Here is a 17,645-nt window from a genome sequence, read left to right on the forward strand (position 1 = left end):
AGATCTGAAACAAAAAAAATACAATTTTAGAGTTAAAAAAAAAAAACAGCGTAAAAGTAAACTTCGGTTCACTGATGATTACTTAGTGACTTATTGTATAAATAATTTTTTTTTTTTTTTTTTTTTTTTTTTAATAAATATAGTCAATATGTTTGAGAACCTTTATTTTTAAATGGCAGAACACTTTTGAAGTGAACTTTTATCATTTAAAAGAAAATTGTTTAAATTCTGTTAATGTTCGTTTATTTAGGTTTGCAATAAAATATATCTAAGATATATAAGGTTTTAAAAAAGATATAACAAAATCTTGTAACATGCATTATACTTGTATTATATACAATAACTGAAAATAATGTTGTATTGATAATGAATTTCTTTACATTTTTATAGATTTTTATGGATACATTCCATGGTTGTATCCCTTGGTTAGTTACATTTTTAACTTTCTCTTATGTGAAGTACAGAGGAAGAACTGTAAGTGCAGAGGCGTAGCGAGGGGGGGGCGGGGGGGGACATATGTCCCCGGGCGCCGACCTTAGGGGGGGGCGCCAAATTGACAGTTTGAGGGGGGGGGGGGTGCAAATGAAAAGTTCGAGGGGGGGTGCAAATCGAAAATTTGCTCCCGAGGGGGGCGCCAAATTGAAAGTATGTCCCCGGGCGCCGGGAAGGGTCGCTACGCCTCTGTGTAAGTGTGCAAAAAATCAAAATCGAGATACTCATAAATCTCGCTTTACACCTCCCTGAGTCGGAAAAACTTTGTTTTGCAATTTATATCCGTATGTGTGTGTGTTTGTGTGTGTATGTGTGTGTGTGTGTTTGTGTGTGTCTGTGTCTGTGTGTGTCTGTGTCTGTGTGTATCTGTGTTTGTATGTGTCTGTGTGTCTGTGCGTATGTGTCTGTCTGTTTGTACCGTTACAGCTAGGTTGACGAAACCTCATATACAAGTATTATATCAAATGTGTAGTTCTGTATTAACTTTTCAGCGATTTCCGATAACCGGACATGGAACTTATTCAATTTTCGGCTTCTCAAAAGCCTATAACTTGAGTAGTGTTTCAGTACGAGAGACGAAATTTGACATGTACGTAAAAGATCTAATTCTCTGTTTTCTGTCAAATTTTGAGTAAATTCCGGTCCGGTGACAGAAAGTAGTACTGTACGATTTTTCCGATTTTTCAAAAACGCGTACGAATTTATTTTCAACTAATGGAAGGACAAGGTGCGCATTACTGGAAGAACAAGGTGCGCATTAATGGATGGACAGGGTGCGTATTACAGAAGTGACAGCATACTGAAATTTTGGACGTCTGATAAACACAAAAACTCTGATTATCAAACATTTCTATACACAAAAAAAAAAAAAAAACCAGCACCAAAAAAAAACACCGGAAAATCCCATTGAACACAAGCTTGTAATTTAGAATTAAAATTAAATTATTATTTCAAGCATAAACTGTTTTTAAAAGAAACGGTTCTTTAATTCTTATGACTGCGCGTGTGTGCGCGTTCGTGGAATTGCATGTGTGTGTTTAAATTGAAATGTGAAACCCAGAGAGGTGCGAATTAACGCCATTTTGTGGGAATTTCCGAAAGCTAAAGGGCAAGCATTGCGCTATCCTCGCGCGCGCCTCGAGGGAATTCCCGCAACCCGACAATGGTATCACACGTTCAGCCGTCTCCGGCAAAGGGAAACAAATGATCTAATTCCTAAAGGGAGACAACTGTAATGAAAACAGCAGCAAGAGAGGTAATTAATATACATTAACACTTGAAAAAAAAGGTTAATTATTAGACGCAGGTTAACTATTGAAAAACGCTTTTAGAATACATTTTGTTTTTAGAAATTTGTTCAGCTTAGGTGGGGCGGATAGCAGATTCTAGAGCTAGTCGTTTAAATGGCGTTTTGTTTCGAATCTAGCATGACCTGTCACGAGACATATGTGTGTGTGTGGGGGGGGGGGGGGGGGGGTTAAAGGACGGCGGGTTGTGAAAGTTACTTCCTAATGGTCGTTGTTTTAATTAAACTCACGTGATCTAATGAGAAATGTATATTGGCGCGAAAAACGTGCAGACTACAAAACCACAAATTTAAGTTAAAACACACATACTAGCCACCATACACGTGAAAGTTAAAACACACATAATAGCAATCATAACCTTGATAGTTGTAACTGAATGCGTTTATGTTTGCGTTCATTTTCGCGTTGGTTTTTGCGTTTGTATTTATATTTTCACAAACGACCATATTTACATACAGACTTCTAATTTAATATTTTATAAATTTCAAAACACCAGGCAGCTCATGGTATAATAATAATTTGCTTAATGAGAACATAAGTCACGACCCTTCACAAATAATTTTTACCTCAAATGCCAGTGCAAGGCCTGGCCGGTTCGGCTAGTCTGATAAAAAGACCGACAAGCTTTGGGTAGGAAGTGAAACCTTTCTTCTACACGGAAATATTGATACATTGTAGAGAGTATGTTGTTTCGTCTGTGTATTACTCCCCTCCCCCCTCCCCCGAGTTCTCACAGACCCTTGACGTCATGCAATAACAACAATCGACGAGGCACACAATCTTTATGCGGCACACAATCTTTATAAGTTTCTGGCTATTTCGATGGATTTAGTTTTTCATGTAAAAAGTTTTTTTTTTTGGAAAAACGTTTGTCGAATATTTACATCCACGCTAAGCGTGAAACAGGATGTGTTAGCTTGATTAGCGGACAACGTCTTTGGGAGTCGAAGCTCCGCATTCCGGACAAATCAGCACCCGGATAAATTGTCCGGTGTGAATTATTAACGTCGAATTTGGCCTGGAATAGATAAAAAAACCTGGTCGTGTTCTGGGCAGTTGCCAGGTTGCCTTAAAAATTGCTCAAAGTTCAAGGGTCACCGGTGTATGAAGCTGCGAGACTGAAGTTAGGTTTAGTTCTAGAACTTTGACAAGATGAGAGCTATGGGGATAAGCTCAGAACTATGAGAATGAGACCACAAATATGAGAATGAGACCACAAGTATGAGACCACAAGTATGAGAATGAGACCACAAGTATGAGAATGAGACCACAAGTATGAGAATGAGACCACAAGTATGAGAATGAGACCACAAGTATGAGACCACAAGTATGAGAATGAGACCACAAGTATGAGACCACAAGTATGAGAATGAGACCACAAGTATGAGAATGAGTCCGGAGTTGTGAGAATGCAGAATGAGAGTATGATAGAAGAGCTGTGACGAAGCTCAATACCGAGAGACACATTCGGAGTTTAGCAATACTCAACTATGTTATTGGCAGTCACAGACCTTGTCTGGTTGTCATGGTCAAATGACAGGTTGTCATAGGCAGGCGACAGGTTGTCATAGTCAGCAAGGCAACAGGTTGTCATAGGCAGGCAACAGGTTGTCATAGGCAGGCGACAGGTTGTCATAGTCAGGCGACAGGTTGTCATAGTCAGCCAGGCAACTGGTTGTCATAGGCAGGCGACAGGTTGTCATAGTCAGCCAGGCAACTGGTTGTCATAGGCAGGCGACAGGTTGTCATAGTCAGCCAGGCAACTGGTTGTCATAGACGGGTGACAGGTTGTCATAGTCAGCCAGGCAACTGGTTGTCATAGGCAGGCGACAGGTTGTCATAGTCAGCCAGGCAACTGGTTGTCATAGGCAGGCGACAGGTTGTCATAGTCAGCCAGGCAACTGGTTGTCATAGGCAGGCGACAGGTTGTCATAGTCAGCCAGGCAACTGGTTGTCATAGACGGGTGACAGGTTGTCATAGTCAGCCAGGCAACTGGTTGTCATAGACGGGTGACAGGTTGTCATAGTCAGCTAGGTAACTGGTTGTCATAGTCAGCCAGGCAACTGGTTGTCATAGACGGGTGACAGGTTGTCATAGTCAGCTAGGTAACTGGTTGTCATAGTCAGCCAGGCAACTGGTTGTCATAGACGGGTGACAGGTTGTCATAGTCAGCTAGGTAACTGGTTGTCATAGTCAGCCAGGCAACTGGTAGTCATAGGCAGGCGACAGATTGTCATAGTCAGCCAGGCAACTGGTTGTCATAGACGGGTGACAGGTTGTCATAGTCAGCTAGGTAACTGGTTGTCATAGTCAGCCAGGCAACTGGTTGTCATAGGCAGGCGACAGGTTGTCATAGTCAGCCAGGCAACTGGTTGTCATAGACGGGTGACAGGTTGTCATAGTCAGCTAGGTAACTGGTTGTCATAGTCAGCCAGGCAACTGGTTGTCATAGGCAGGCGACAGGTTGTCATAGTCAGCCAGGCAACTGGTTGTCATAGACGGGTGACAGGTTGTCATAGTCAGCTAGGTAACTGGTTGTCATAGTCAGCCAGGCAACTGGTTGTCATAGGCAGGCGACAGGTTGTCATAGTCAGCCAGGCAACTGGTTGTCATAGACGGGTGACAGGTTGTCATAGTCAGCCAGGCAACTGGTTGTCATAGACGGGTGACAGGTTGTCATATGCAGGCGACAGGTTGTCATAGTCAGCCAGGCAACTGGTTGTCATAGGCAGGCGACAGGTTGTCATAGTCAGCCAGGCAACTGGTTGTCATAGACGGGTGACAGGTTGTCATAGTCAGCCAGGCAACTGGTTGTCATAGACGGGTGACAGGTTGTCATATGCAGGCGACAGGTTGTCATAGGCAGGCAACTGTTGTCATAGGCAGGCAACAGGTTGTCATAGACGGGTGACAGGTTGTCATATAAACCTGAGTGACTTAAATAAATATCAAACAACGACTAAAATTCAACCACAACGCAAACTGGTTTATTATTATCAAATTTGTCTAAGGGTTTGTAAACTTTATGAATAGATTTGAATACTTCATTTACTAAAATGAGTGGCAACACATTTACAGTTTGCTAAAGCTTATTTGTTTACAAAATGCATAAATTAAAGAATCTACTAAATGTAATAGTTAACGCATCCACTAAATTTAAAATGCAATGAATCCACAAAATGTAAAAGTTAACGAATCCAAAAAAATGTAATAGTAAAGTAATCTACAAAATGTAAAAGTTGAATATACAAAAGTTAACGTGTTTACAAAATGTTGCAATTGAAGTGTTTACAAGATATTAAAGTTAACATCTGAACAAAAAGCTTTCAAGTTAACATCTTTGCAGAATGTTAAAACTAATGTGTTGGACTCTACAACGCATTTCAAACATTCACAAACCAGATTATTAAAAGCTGTTATTTTTGTCAAATGTATTTATTTAATCGCTAGTAATTTGGGTTTGAAATAATAAACTGCTAATGTGTTTACGTGTGCGGGTGGGGGGGGGGGGGGGTATGTCGTATTAGCTCGAAGCCCATCCGTCATGCTAATGACGACATTTTGCTCATGGACGCGATTAATCACAAAACCTTTGTCCTCCACATCTACATAACCTCTTTAAAAAGCTGCTAATCACATCATTATGAAAGATTACAACTGGAATCATTCACAACAGGGTCATTATGAGATTTTGTTCATGTTTTTGTTTTCGTCTAGAGACTGATTCCCTTTAGCGCACACAACGTTACACGTTTATTTATTTAAAAAAAACATTAACTGCATAGGATACACTATTTATTTTGTAAGAAAACGCAGCTTAAAACAACGCAATATAAAAGGAATGTAGCTACCATGAAAGTTATATTAAATACTATTTCGTTTTTTTACATTTTAATACCAAACGCCAACAAGTCTTAAAATTGTGAAGAGTGATCTCCTCGCTATACGTTCAGAAGAATAACTTGAAAGGTTGCATTTTATTCAATGCCTCACTCTAAAAGACCACTCTCTAAAAGACCACTCTCTAAAAGACCACTCTCTAAAAGACCTCTCTACAAAAGACCCCTCTCTAAAATACTCCTCTCTAAAAGACCCCTCTCTTAGACCCCTTTCTAAAAGACCCCTTTCTGAAAGACTCCTCTCTAAAAGACCCCTCTCTAAAAAAACCTCTATAAAAGGCCCCTTTCTAAAAGACCCCTCTCTAAAAGAGCCCACATAAAAATACCTCTAAAATTAAACCCATGACTGTCCAAGATTCGAATTGTAAATTGCCCCGACTAAAACCCACACAGCCGAATGTGGCGAAAACCACACGGCTGAATGTGTAAAAAACCCACACAGTCGAATGTGGTAAAACAAAACACACGGCTGAATGTGGTGAAAAACCCACACAGTCGAATGTGGTAAAACAAAACACACGGCTGAATGTGTAAAAACCCCACACAGTCGAATGTGGTAAAACAAAACACACGGCTGAATGTGGTGAAAAACCCACACAGTCGAATGTGGTAAAACAAAACACACGGCTGAATGTGTAAAAACCCCACACAGTCGAATGTGGTAAAACAAAACACACGGCTGAATGTGGTGAAAAACCCACACTTCTGAAAGTGATACAAAAATTTTGTTTGTTTCGTTTGTGATGCGTCTCCCATCAGAAGTTTTTAATTAACCATCTTGTCCAACTTCCGGTCAATATCCGATCAATATCCGGTCAATATCCGGTCAGCTTCGGGACGAACCAAAGATTATTGTGACGAACCGAAGACTATTAGGACGAACCAAAGATTATTACGACGAACTAAAGATTTTATGGGACGATCTAAATATTATTGGGACGAACCAAAAGTTATTGGGACGAAATATCTAGGGCGATTCGAATGTGTTATGCCTAAGCTAATCAATGATATTTTATATTTGATGTTTGAACGAAATGCACGGCAGGCATTTCAAGACGACAGGCAATCTTCAAGAAAAAAGACAATTTTATTTTTAAGTTTTGACATCTGCAACAGCCTTGAACTTGCAAGCAACAAAATTTGTCTCAAAATTACATTAAAATCACGCGCATGGTTTGTTTTTGGATGACGTCACTTCCCAATTCTCGCACACCGGAAATGGAATTGTGGTTGATGTGGGTGTGCCCCAACCAAGTGTACGGGCGGAGTTTGATGCATACATCACATCAAGTAACGATCGTCCCCAGCGGGCGCATGATAATACAACATCCAATCAGGCTGATTTAATCAAGTGGAGGGTGTCGAGTGGTCGAACAGTAGAGCCCATGCCTGCTAACTCACAAGGCATGTATTTGGTGGAGGTTAAAGGTCATAGTTTGTTCAAGGTAGAACAGCTGCTTTACTTTAACTTCCATCAAGTTGACGTTAGAATCTAGGGGGGGGGGGGGGGCATGGTAACAAGTGCGTCATTGTGGCTTGCAACGTTGGAGACAGATTTTTTTTTTTTTTAATCTGCTTGAGATCTGCGCTAGTTGGATACGCTCATATACTAGAAGAGATGAAAGTTTAACTTATTACTTGTCGTTGTTTTGTTTTCAAACACATGTTTGTATAATGGGCATTTTTCATAAAAGATAGTTTAACCTTGGTGTTAGATTTAGGCCAACACTTATGTTTAGTTTAGGATTAAGGTTAAACTAGTAATGTAAGCAAAGTCAGGGGCGAAGCGAGGGGGGGGGGGGGGGGCGGGGGTGCGGACCGCACCGGGTGACACCATTTAGGGGGGTGACACCAAGGCAAAAAATAGCAAAATATATAGAGAAAAACTTGAGGAGGGGGGGGGGGTGGTGCAAATCGAAAGCTTGAGAAGGGGGGTGCAAATCGAAAACTTGAAAGTTTGTCCCCGCAAGGGTCGCTACGCCTCTGGGGGGGTGACACCATTAAGTGCCGCACCGGGTGGCACCCGACCTCGCTACGCCACTGAGCAAAGTTACAGTTAGGGTAGGAAAATTATTCAGGTTGAAATATCATTTTCAACAAGCTCATAACATGTCAGTATTGCAAGACGTGGTTGAGTTGTAGAGCTAATGACTGCTAACACGAAAGCCTTGAGTTCAGATCCCAGGGCCTAGTATGTAGGAAGTCCCTAAAGAACAGCATTTATCTGTCCAGTGTGTATTGGGCACGAAAAGTATGCGAATGGTTTAATATTATGTTGTTGTTCTAGGTATAAACACAACATACATGGAGCATTAACTTTAAAGCTCATGCTCTTCTTCAAGTGAAGATTTGAAAACACCGTGTACTCCAATCTCCTTTCGATGGTTTCTATTTTTATATTTTAGTCAAGGGCGGCAACCGACAGTTGTAACTTTGGCCAGTGAGTCAAGAGTTATCAGGTTACGTTTCGATTCCCAACTAATGAAATTTATTCTTCGATTTGGCCGGAAGTCAAGCCCTGAGATCGAAGGGCTTTAAAACACCAGCCCGTCCCTGGGATTGATTTTTATTGTATCGCCTGGGTGGGAGCAAACGTCAAACAATCGGTGGGGAGGGGGTGCCCGGCCCCTCACAGGGACAAACGTGTCGGGGCCCCACACCCCTTGGGGGCAGGGGGAGGAGTTTGCTGGCAAATGATGCATAGATGAGAGATACGGGTGGGGGATGGGGCACAGGGGCGGGCAACCCTTGCTTCAGCTTGTGTGGAGGCTAGCAAATGTTGACCATTAAATCTTTGAGTTGGGTGGTTTTTGTGGAAGGAAAAAAAGTAGGCACAACGCTGGCGTCAAGTTAATTTTGATTAAAATTCAGTTGGTTAAATATTTGCCACAGCGTACAGTATTTTTCAATTTCTGACGAAATTCTTTTCTTTTTGGCGATGATAAACTAAAATAAACCGGGAGTGATCTCCCCTAAACTTTCTCGAATATTCTTAAATAAAATAACAGGGGATGGGAACTCGGGCTATAGACATGATTTTTAAACCATTTTAAATACTTAAAGTTTTAAAAATAGAATAAAATCTCGTAGACAAATTAATTGCACACCAAGTGAACGCCAAATAAAAAAGCGCATAATAGTGCGCAATATTATTAGTACTTTTAAAATTTACATTAGTTTTTTGAGAAATCGGAAGTAGCGTAAATTACTACTTCCTGTCAACGGAAATTACTCAAAATTTAACAGAAGGTAGAGAATTAGATCTTTTACTTACATGTGAAATTTCATTTATCTATCTGAAATAGTACTCAAGTTATAGGCTTTTGAAAAATTCAAAGTAGGAAAAGTACCACTTCCGGTTATCAGAAATCGCTCAAAAGTTGATACGGATCTACGATTTTGATAAAATACTTCTATATGAAATTTCATCAACCTAGCTGTAACGGTACTCAAGTTATCGTGTTTACACACACACAGACAGACAGACAGACAGACAGACAGACACACAGACATACGGACAAGATTGCAAAATTATGTTTTTCCGTATCAGTGAGATGTAAAACGTCGAGATTTGCAAAAATCTCGATTTTTTTTTGAGCGATTACAAGATTTTCTCTATACTTCGTATATACGAGAAAGTAAAAAAAGTGATAACATTTTTGTAACAAGATCGACTATAGTGGAAAAAGTTGAAAAATAGGAAAAACAAATAAAATAAACCGCACATTCAGTGGGATTTCCCCAGCAGCAGGTGTTTAGATTTTGCTGCAGGTGTGGCTAGTCTGATCGAGGCTGTAGTAGCGAGCTCACCAATTGACACCGATGAGCACAACTCACCCAAAAACAATAATCTGCTCACTGTAACTAATAAACCCCCACCCTTCCACAATGGACAGAACAAAAGGTAGAAATGTGTTGGACGATTGCGTAAAACCTAGCATGTGGTTTGATGATTTGAACGAAGTTACTCACAGCACAGTTTGTTTGTGTGAGGACACAGTTTTAATTAGGTCAAAGAATCCCCCCTCACCATTCCCCCCTCCCCCCCCCCCCCCGTACTGCTAGTACAGCATGTTTGACATCGACCCGGGGACGGGATTACAAGGCGTGGGGCGGAAGCTACGGCTACTAATGGACGTTAAGTCCCGACCCCCCGCCCGTCGGGATGGGCTGCTGGTTATAGACCACGGGGTCTGTCGGATCAACTGGTCACGTGATGTTTACACAGAAGTAACGTTTACCTCAGACTTTAACTTATAAAGGTGCGTACACTTATTGACACCTGAATCAATTTGAAGCTTCAATAAGACTTTTATGATAGGAAGAAAAGAAATTTAGCTCTGTCGCAGATATTTTGTCTTTAAAAGATATTTTATCCTGAAATATTTGTCGTATATTTTTTGTCTTTCAGATATTTTGTCCTAAATTTTTGTTGTAGATATTTGTCTTTAAGATATTTTGTCCTTCAATAAGACTTTTATGATAGGAAGAAAAGAAATTTAGCTCTGTCGCAGATATTTTGTCTTTAAGATATTTTGTCCAGAAATATTTGTCGTAGATTTTTTGTCTTTCAGATATTTTGTCCAGAAATATTTGTCTAAGATTTTTTGTCTTTCAGATATTTTGTCCTAAATTTTTGTTGTAGATATTTGTCTTTAAGATATTTTGTCCTAAAATATTTGTAGATATTTAGTCAAATTAAACTAACGCCGATGTTGTCAAATGAACAAAACGATTTTAGAAAATATTTTTTTTCACTTGAATCTTAATTTGTCGAAGTTCTTTATTTTTTTTATCATAGACAATTTAGTATCTGGGCGTCAGCGAGCTTAAACAAATTTGGGAGTCATGGAGCTTAAACAAGTCAGGGAGTCAGGGAGCTTAAACAAGTCTGGGAGTTTAAAGAAGTCTGGGAGTCAGGGAGTTTAAAGAAGTCTGGAGGGCAGTGAGTTAAGAAATGTGTGAATCCACTTTGTTAGAGGGCGGGGAGATGAGGGCAGTGATAGCCAGGAGAGGATCAGGGAGGATTTGAACATGAGGGATTAGGGCTGAGGTTAAGGAGCTTCAGGGCAAGGGGCGCTTTAAAAGTGACATGGGGGGGGGGAGCCATGGGGGCGGGGTTGGGGAGCCATGGGGGCGGGGTTGGGGAGCCATGGGGGCGGGGTTGGGGAGCCATGGGGGCGGGGTTGGGGAATAGATGAGGTGAACTAACCTTAGTACAAGCTGTTGGTGGAGTTAGCGGGGTGGGGTCGGTGTATTGTGGGGCCATTTATAAGGGAGGAATGTTTGGATGACTGAAGGTTTGGATGACTGAAGGTTTGGATGACTTAAGGTTTGGATGACTGAAGGTTTGGATGACTGAAGGTTTGGATGACTGAAGGTTTGGATGACTTAAGGTTTGGATGACTGAAGGTTTGGATGACTGAAGGTTTGGATGACTTAAGGTTTGGATGACTGAAGGTTTGGATGACTCAAGGTTTGGATGACTCAAGGTTTGAATGACTGAAGGTTTGGATGACTGAAGGTTTGGATGACTGAAGGTTTGGATGACTGAAGGTTTGGATGACTCAAGGTTTGGATGACTCAAGGTTTGAATGACTGAAGGTTTGGATGACTGAAGGTTTGGATGACTGAAGGTTTGGATGACTGAAGGTTTGGATGACTCAAGGTTTGGATGACTCAAGGTTTGGATGACTGAAGGTTTGGATGACTGAAGGTTTGGATGACTGAAGGTTTGGGTGACTCAAGGTTTTTATGACTCAAGGTTTGGTTGATAGAATGTTTGGATGACTGAAGGTTTGGATGACTGAAGGTTTGGATGACTGAAGGTTTGGATGACTGAAGGTTTGGATGACTGAAGGTTTGAATGACTGAAGGTTTGGATGACTGAAGGTTTGGATGACTGAAGGTTTGGATGACTCAAGGTTTTTAAGACTCAAGGTTTGGTTGATAGAATGTTTGGATGACTGAAGGTTTGGATGACTCAAGGTTTTTAAGACTCAAGGTTTGGTTGATAGAATGTTTGGATGACTGAAGGTTTGGATGACTGAAGGTTTGGATGACTGAAGGTTTGGATGACTGAAGGTTTAGATGACTGAAGGTTTTGGGGTTTGACTTGATTTACGGTGAGTGTGGGGAGAGGAGTATTATCATGGGGAGTGTAGTCATGGAGAGTGTAGACATTGGGAGTGTAGACATTGAGAGTGTAGTCATGGGGAGTGTAGTCATGGGGAGTGTAGTAAGATTAAGCTGTGCATGCTAAAAGTTAAATTAAGGCGAAAAGCTAACATAGGCAAAAATCAAATGTCAAATTATCGTAGCGACCCTCACATAACCCCCACACCTAACACCTAGTTATTACATAGAGACCCTCACATAACCCCCACTCGACCAGATAACACCTAGTTATTACATAATACACCCCGTCAAGTCCCCCACCTATTCCTAAAATTCCATTTCTTTTCTTTTAAAATATTTCCCCAAATGAAATGTAATTAAACCTTCTCATCAACTGGAATAATCAGGGAGAGAATCTCTACGGGCGCCATCTTGATGCTTGAAGCTGCCGATCTGAGATTTAACTTCTGCCCATCTGAGATTTAACCTTCATGATTTCCTAATCTTCTTACTACCACGTCAAAACGGTGTTAATGCCAAGATTTTTATCCGTGTTTACCTTCAATACCGTTTAATACGTTAAAGAATTAAACGTACGTAATCCAAAAGAAGTATTTTTTTAAAAATCGATGTAAACCAACAAATCAAAACCCACAGCAACCTCCACCCCCCCCCCCCCCACCCCCAGCCTCTAGTTGATCGTGTCACTTATGGTGCGATAGCTGTTCATATGGAGCCGCTTTAATATCTACTTCTATTGATGTCTTAGGGGGTATTCTTCTCTTAAGACAATGCCAGCTTACTAATGACGTCATCAAAAGCTGTGACGTCGAGCCAATTCTGGGACAACTTGGAGCCAACATTGTTCCGGCTTTGACCCTACTCTGGCCCAACTCTGAACAAAATCTGAGCCACAATGAGCCAACTGTGGGCCATGCATAAGTGACTATGTGCCAACTATAGGCCATCGTTGAGACAATGAGCCAACTTTGGGCCATCCCTGAGCCTTTGAGCGATGTCTCAAAGAAAACCTACACTTACCTTTCCTCCCCGACTCACCAACTGCTATCCCCCCTCCCCCCTCCCAACAATCCTCTGGAAATCGATGACGACATAATGACGTCACGATGACGATTGTATGACGCCAGTTGTCCGTAAGACCGGTGAAAGTCTGTGGGCAAGCCGCAGACAGACTTATGTCTTCCTCCTGCCCTCAGATCCGTCTGTTGAGCTGACAGGCCGACAATAGGGCTCCGACAATAGGGCTCCGATCCCTGACAGATCTATGTCTTGGTGAGTACGTTTGCTTTGAAGCCGCTCGTGAGCAGTCTAAGACGAGCCTAGGATTGATTCTCGCTCACACACAGCCCCCCCCCCTTCCCCCACCCATCGTCGTTGATGGTAGATTACAGGTCGCCCAGGTTGCCACCGGAAATGACGTCAGAAATTCAAGTCACAGAGTCTCGTAAAACAACGGGATTTCTCGAGGTCCGCGTGAGTTAATTAGAGTACAGCAACGCGGGATCAATGGAACGGCGCTTTGAAGGAATAAAAAGATCTCAAGTGCGCTGTGGCTAGTCAAAGGGTCTATACAGAGAATGGAACCCTGGCTAGTCAAACTATCTACACAGAGAATCGAACAGTGGCTAGTTAAAGGGTCTACAAAGGAAATTGAACTCTGGTTAGTTAAATATTCTACACAGAGAATGAAACTCTTGGTAGCCACACGTTCTACACAGATAATCGAACTGTGGCTAGTCAAAGGGTCTACACAGAGAATCGAACCAGCATTAGTACAGAAAGTAACTACGATGACTTTGATATGCGTGGGTGGCAGTAATGTCGGGGGGGGGGAAGGCTGTATAGGTCAAAGGTCAACGGTAACCGCGTACAAGATGGCCGATGAAAGGGTTGAGATAGAGAATTGAAGTAGGATGATGACGGTGGAGGGGGGTCGCTGGAATCAACACGTTTGAGGACCGCGACAAGGTAACTGGTAACTGACATGGGGTAACTGGTAACTGGCGTGAGGTAACTGGTAACTCTGGCATGAGGTAACTGATGTGTGTAGGGGGGGGGGGAAGATGGTTAAAATGTGAAGTGCATATGGGTTGGAGTGACGGAGTGTTAGAACGAAGAACCACCATGGGGTGCAGGGAGGGGGGGGGGGTGGCAGACACGTGTCTTTAAAAAAAAATGACCGCTCGACGCTGTTTGAACTAATTGATGTTTGCTTGTAACGAGCGCCAGGGTGTGAATTAAAACTAAAAAATCGCCCGCCATTTTTAGTTCCGTCAAGCTCATTAATCAGGCCGTTTTTTTTCTTCGCGGAGAAATCTTGTCCTTCAATGGCCGCGTCACTTTCACATGACGGCACAGGAGTTGATGCCATCACCGGGGATGTACTGCTCATGGCTGCTCCGTACTGCTCCGTACTACTCCTTGCTGCTCTGAACTGCTCCTACCCGTTCCGTACTGCTCCATACTGCTCCGTACGGCTCCATACGGCTCCATACTGCTCCGTACGGTTCCATACTGCTCCATACTGCTCCGTACTGCTCCATAATGCTCTTCTATACTGTTTTATACTGGTCTCTGCTGTGTTTAACTTGCCCGTGTTCCTCAGTACTGCTCTACGCCATTTCTTACTGTTCTTGCTACTCCATTGAACTGACTGGGTGCGGCCTTGTACTGTTCTATGAACCACTGTGCTGACCAAAACACCCCATGCACCTCATGCACCCCCATACACCCCCATACACCCCATACAACCCATACACCCCCATACACCCCATACACCCCATGCACCCCCATACACCCCATACACCCCCATACACCCCCATACACCCCATACACCCCCATACACCCCCATACACCCCATACACCCCCATACACCCCATACACCCCATACACCCCCCATACACCCCCATACACCCCCATACACCCCATGCAGCCCCATACACCCCCATACACCCAAATACACCCCATACACCCCCATACACCCCATACACCCCCATACACCCCATACACCCCCCATACACCCCCATACATCCCATACACCCCATACACCCCCATTCACCCCAATACACCCCCATACACCCCCTTAAACCCCAATACACCCCATGCACCCCATACACCCTCATACATCCCATACACCCATACACCCCCACACACCCCCATACACCCCATATACCCCATACATCCCATACACCCCATACACCCCCATACACCCCTTACACCCTCATACACCCCATACACTCCCATACACCCCATACACCCCCATACATCCCATTCAACCCATACACCCCCATACACCCCATACACCCCTTACACCCCATACACCACTTACACCCCCATACACCCCATACACTCCCATACACCCCATACACCCCCATACATCCCATTCAACCCATACACCCCCATACACCCCATACACCCCTTACACCCCCATAAACCCCTTACACCCCATACAACCCATACACCCCCATGCACCCCCATACACCCCATTCACTCCATGCACCCCCATACACCCCATTCACTCCATGCACCCCCATACATTCCAGTGCTGCTGTGAACGCGTAAAAAAAACCTCTCGCCAACAAGTCAACTGATTACATTGGCGTAAGGGTCGAGTTGTTTTTTATCGCTGTCCTCGTCGTTAATGTCAACATTTCTTAAGTGTGTTAATTGACACATTAATTGACATATTAATTTCTTAATTAACATCATCTAAAAGAGATTTATGGATAAAATGTAAAAATATTTAGAAATTAAAAATTACTTAACTTTTGTTTAAAGTGTGTCATTAGCGAGAAACTTGGCTGGAAAATTTCGAGCCTCAAGTTTTAAAAGCATTAATTGCTATTTAAAAGAATTAATTGCTAGATATATTGTATCACATGTATAGCACTGGCTACAGCTCAAGGTTCAGGAGAATACGCTTGTAACATTGCTACATCGCTACGTTGTTACACGTCTAAGTGATACATCACAAGTCACTAATGTGAGATCAGTACAACCGCCGGAGGTCTTGCTAGCAGTAGCGTAGCGAGGGGGGGGGGGACATATCTCCCCGGGCGCCGACCTTAGGGGGCGCCAAAATGGGTTGGAAAAATAAATTGAAAGGTTGAGGGGGGTGCAAATCGAAAGCTTGAGGGGGGGGGGGGGGGGTTGCAAATCGAAAAGTTTGAGGGGGTGTAAATCGAAATCTTGAGGGGGGGGGGGGTGGTGCAAATCGAAAGTTTGAGGGGGGTTGTAAATCGAAATCTTGAGGGGGGGGGGGGGGGTGCAGATCGAAAAGTTTGTCTATGACCCGGGAAGGGTCGCTACGCCTCTGGGTCCATGTGTCACAATTAGCACAGAATGACCAATTTCAGCTGTCATGTGGTTCACCCCCCCCCCCACCCCCACCCACCTCACACCTTACATGGTTAGTTTATGACGGGAGAAAGTGTGTGTGTGTGAGTATGTGGGTGAATGTGCTCTTGTTGACGTGGTTGCATGCTCTATTTATAATGACCAATCACAAATCTCCTGTCGGTATGCTAAAGGTAGTTGGGCATGCTGGGAAATAAACAATTAGCACGACCTGTCAGAGTTTGGTCAACTGTGATGTCACGTGATTAGCTCCCCTTAGGTAAATATGTCACAGTTACGTCCCCTGGTGAGCAATCAATGAGCGGTGACGTAGAACCCTGTCATCCAGTGTGGGTGACGTCACCACCCTCGACTCTCGCGGGTTCACGCGATCTACGAGATTAGCGAGATTATGGTAAGGAGATCACGTTAAAGACCTGTGGATCTGGGACAACAAAACACAGAGTTACCCCAAACCTTGCTGACCCTCATGTCATATCGCTGCCCCCCCCCCCACCCACCACTCATCCCACTGAACCCAATCACCCTGTCCTCGATCCCACCCATCCAACCCCACCCCACGCACAAATCATTAACTACTACCTAAGACCCCCATCACTTCCTCGATCACTGATCCCGACTACCTCAACCACGCCTCCCCCTAAGTCACTAATCCTGACCCTATCCAATAACCAATGCCCGACCCCATCATAGATCCAACCTCACCCGAAATCTCCCCCCCCCCCCTCGTCTGACAATTCGCCCTCCCCCCCCCCCCCCCCCCAACCCCCCCCCCCCCCTTCCGGACCACCCACACCTCAGCTCTAGAACAAGTAAAATTTTCCGATTTTCCCCATTTTATATCATGTCCCTCTCCCCACCACTTCCCACCCCACCACCCCCACCCCAGCAGAACATCAGTATTTCACGCCCCGCCCCCTCCCCAGGTCCTCCCCATCACCCACTCACACCAGCATAAGCCATGCCAAGTGACATTCGATGACAAGTGGCATTCGATGACAAGTGGCATTCGGTGACAAGTGGCATTCGATGAGAGGAACGCGGCATAGCGACACGGTTCAACATCAAAACTCAACTAATTACAATCATTATCAAGATTTGTTGATCCTTCACGCTAGACCTCACAGCCGCTAAATTGCAGGTAATTTATCAACGCCACAAAAAACCATATGAAATCTCACCAACCATTTCATTTCGATTGCCGATTGATGTTCACCTAAACCAGTTTACCAGTATCAAACATATTTTCTGCCGACATTATCTGGCACATTATTGCCGGAAATTATAATTTAAAACTTCGACAGCGCCATAGTATAGCGGTTGTTCATTGTTTCTATAAAAAAAAAACAATAAATTATTTAGTCTCGTGGTCAGGTAACGTGTGTGTTGGGGCTATTGTTTTGTGATGTGTTCTATTGTGTTGTGCTGTGTTGTGTTCAATTGTCGTGCTGT

The 17,645-nt window shown here is 43.3% G+C and overlaps 1 protein-coding gene across 1 annotated transcript; it reads right to left on the reverse strand.

Annotated features, from left to right (window-relative positions):
* Window positions 1-10,968: 10,968 nt before the first annotated feature.
* LOC131939445 (cation channel sperm-associated targeting subunit tau-like) lies at window positions 10,969-14,360 on the reverse strand. The gene is made up of 2 exons (XM_059297734.1): window positions 14,253-14,360; window positions 10,969-11,409 (listed from the first exon to the last, which is right to left on the reverse strand). The coding sequence occupies exons 1-2, from the start codon at window positions 14,358-14,360 to the stop codon at window positions 10,969-10,971; spliced, it is 549 nt and encodes a 182-aa protein (XP_059153717.1).
* Window positions 14,361-17,645: the final 3,285 nt, after the last annotated feature.

This window comes from Physella acuta, unplaced genomic scaffold (genome assembly GCF_028476545.2).
Source record: "Physella acuta isolate Inbredline_101_S28 unplaced genomic scaffold, ASM2847654v3 ptg000280l, whole genome shotgun sequence".
Classification (NCBI taxonomy): domain Eukaryota; kingdom Metazoa; phylum Mollusca; class Gastropoda; family Physidae; genus Physella; species Physella acuta.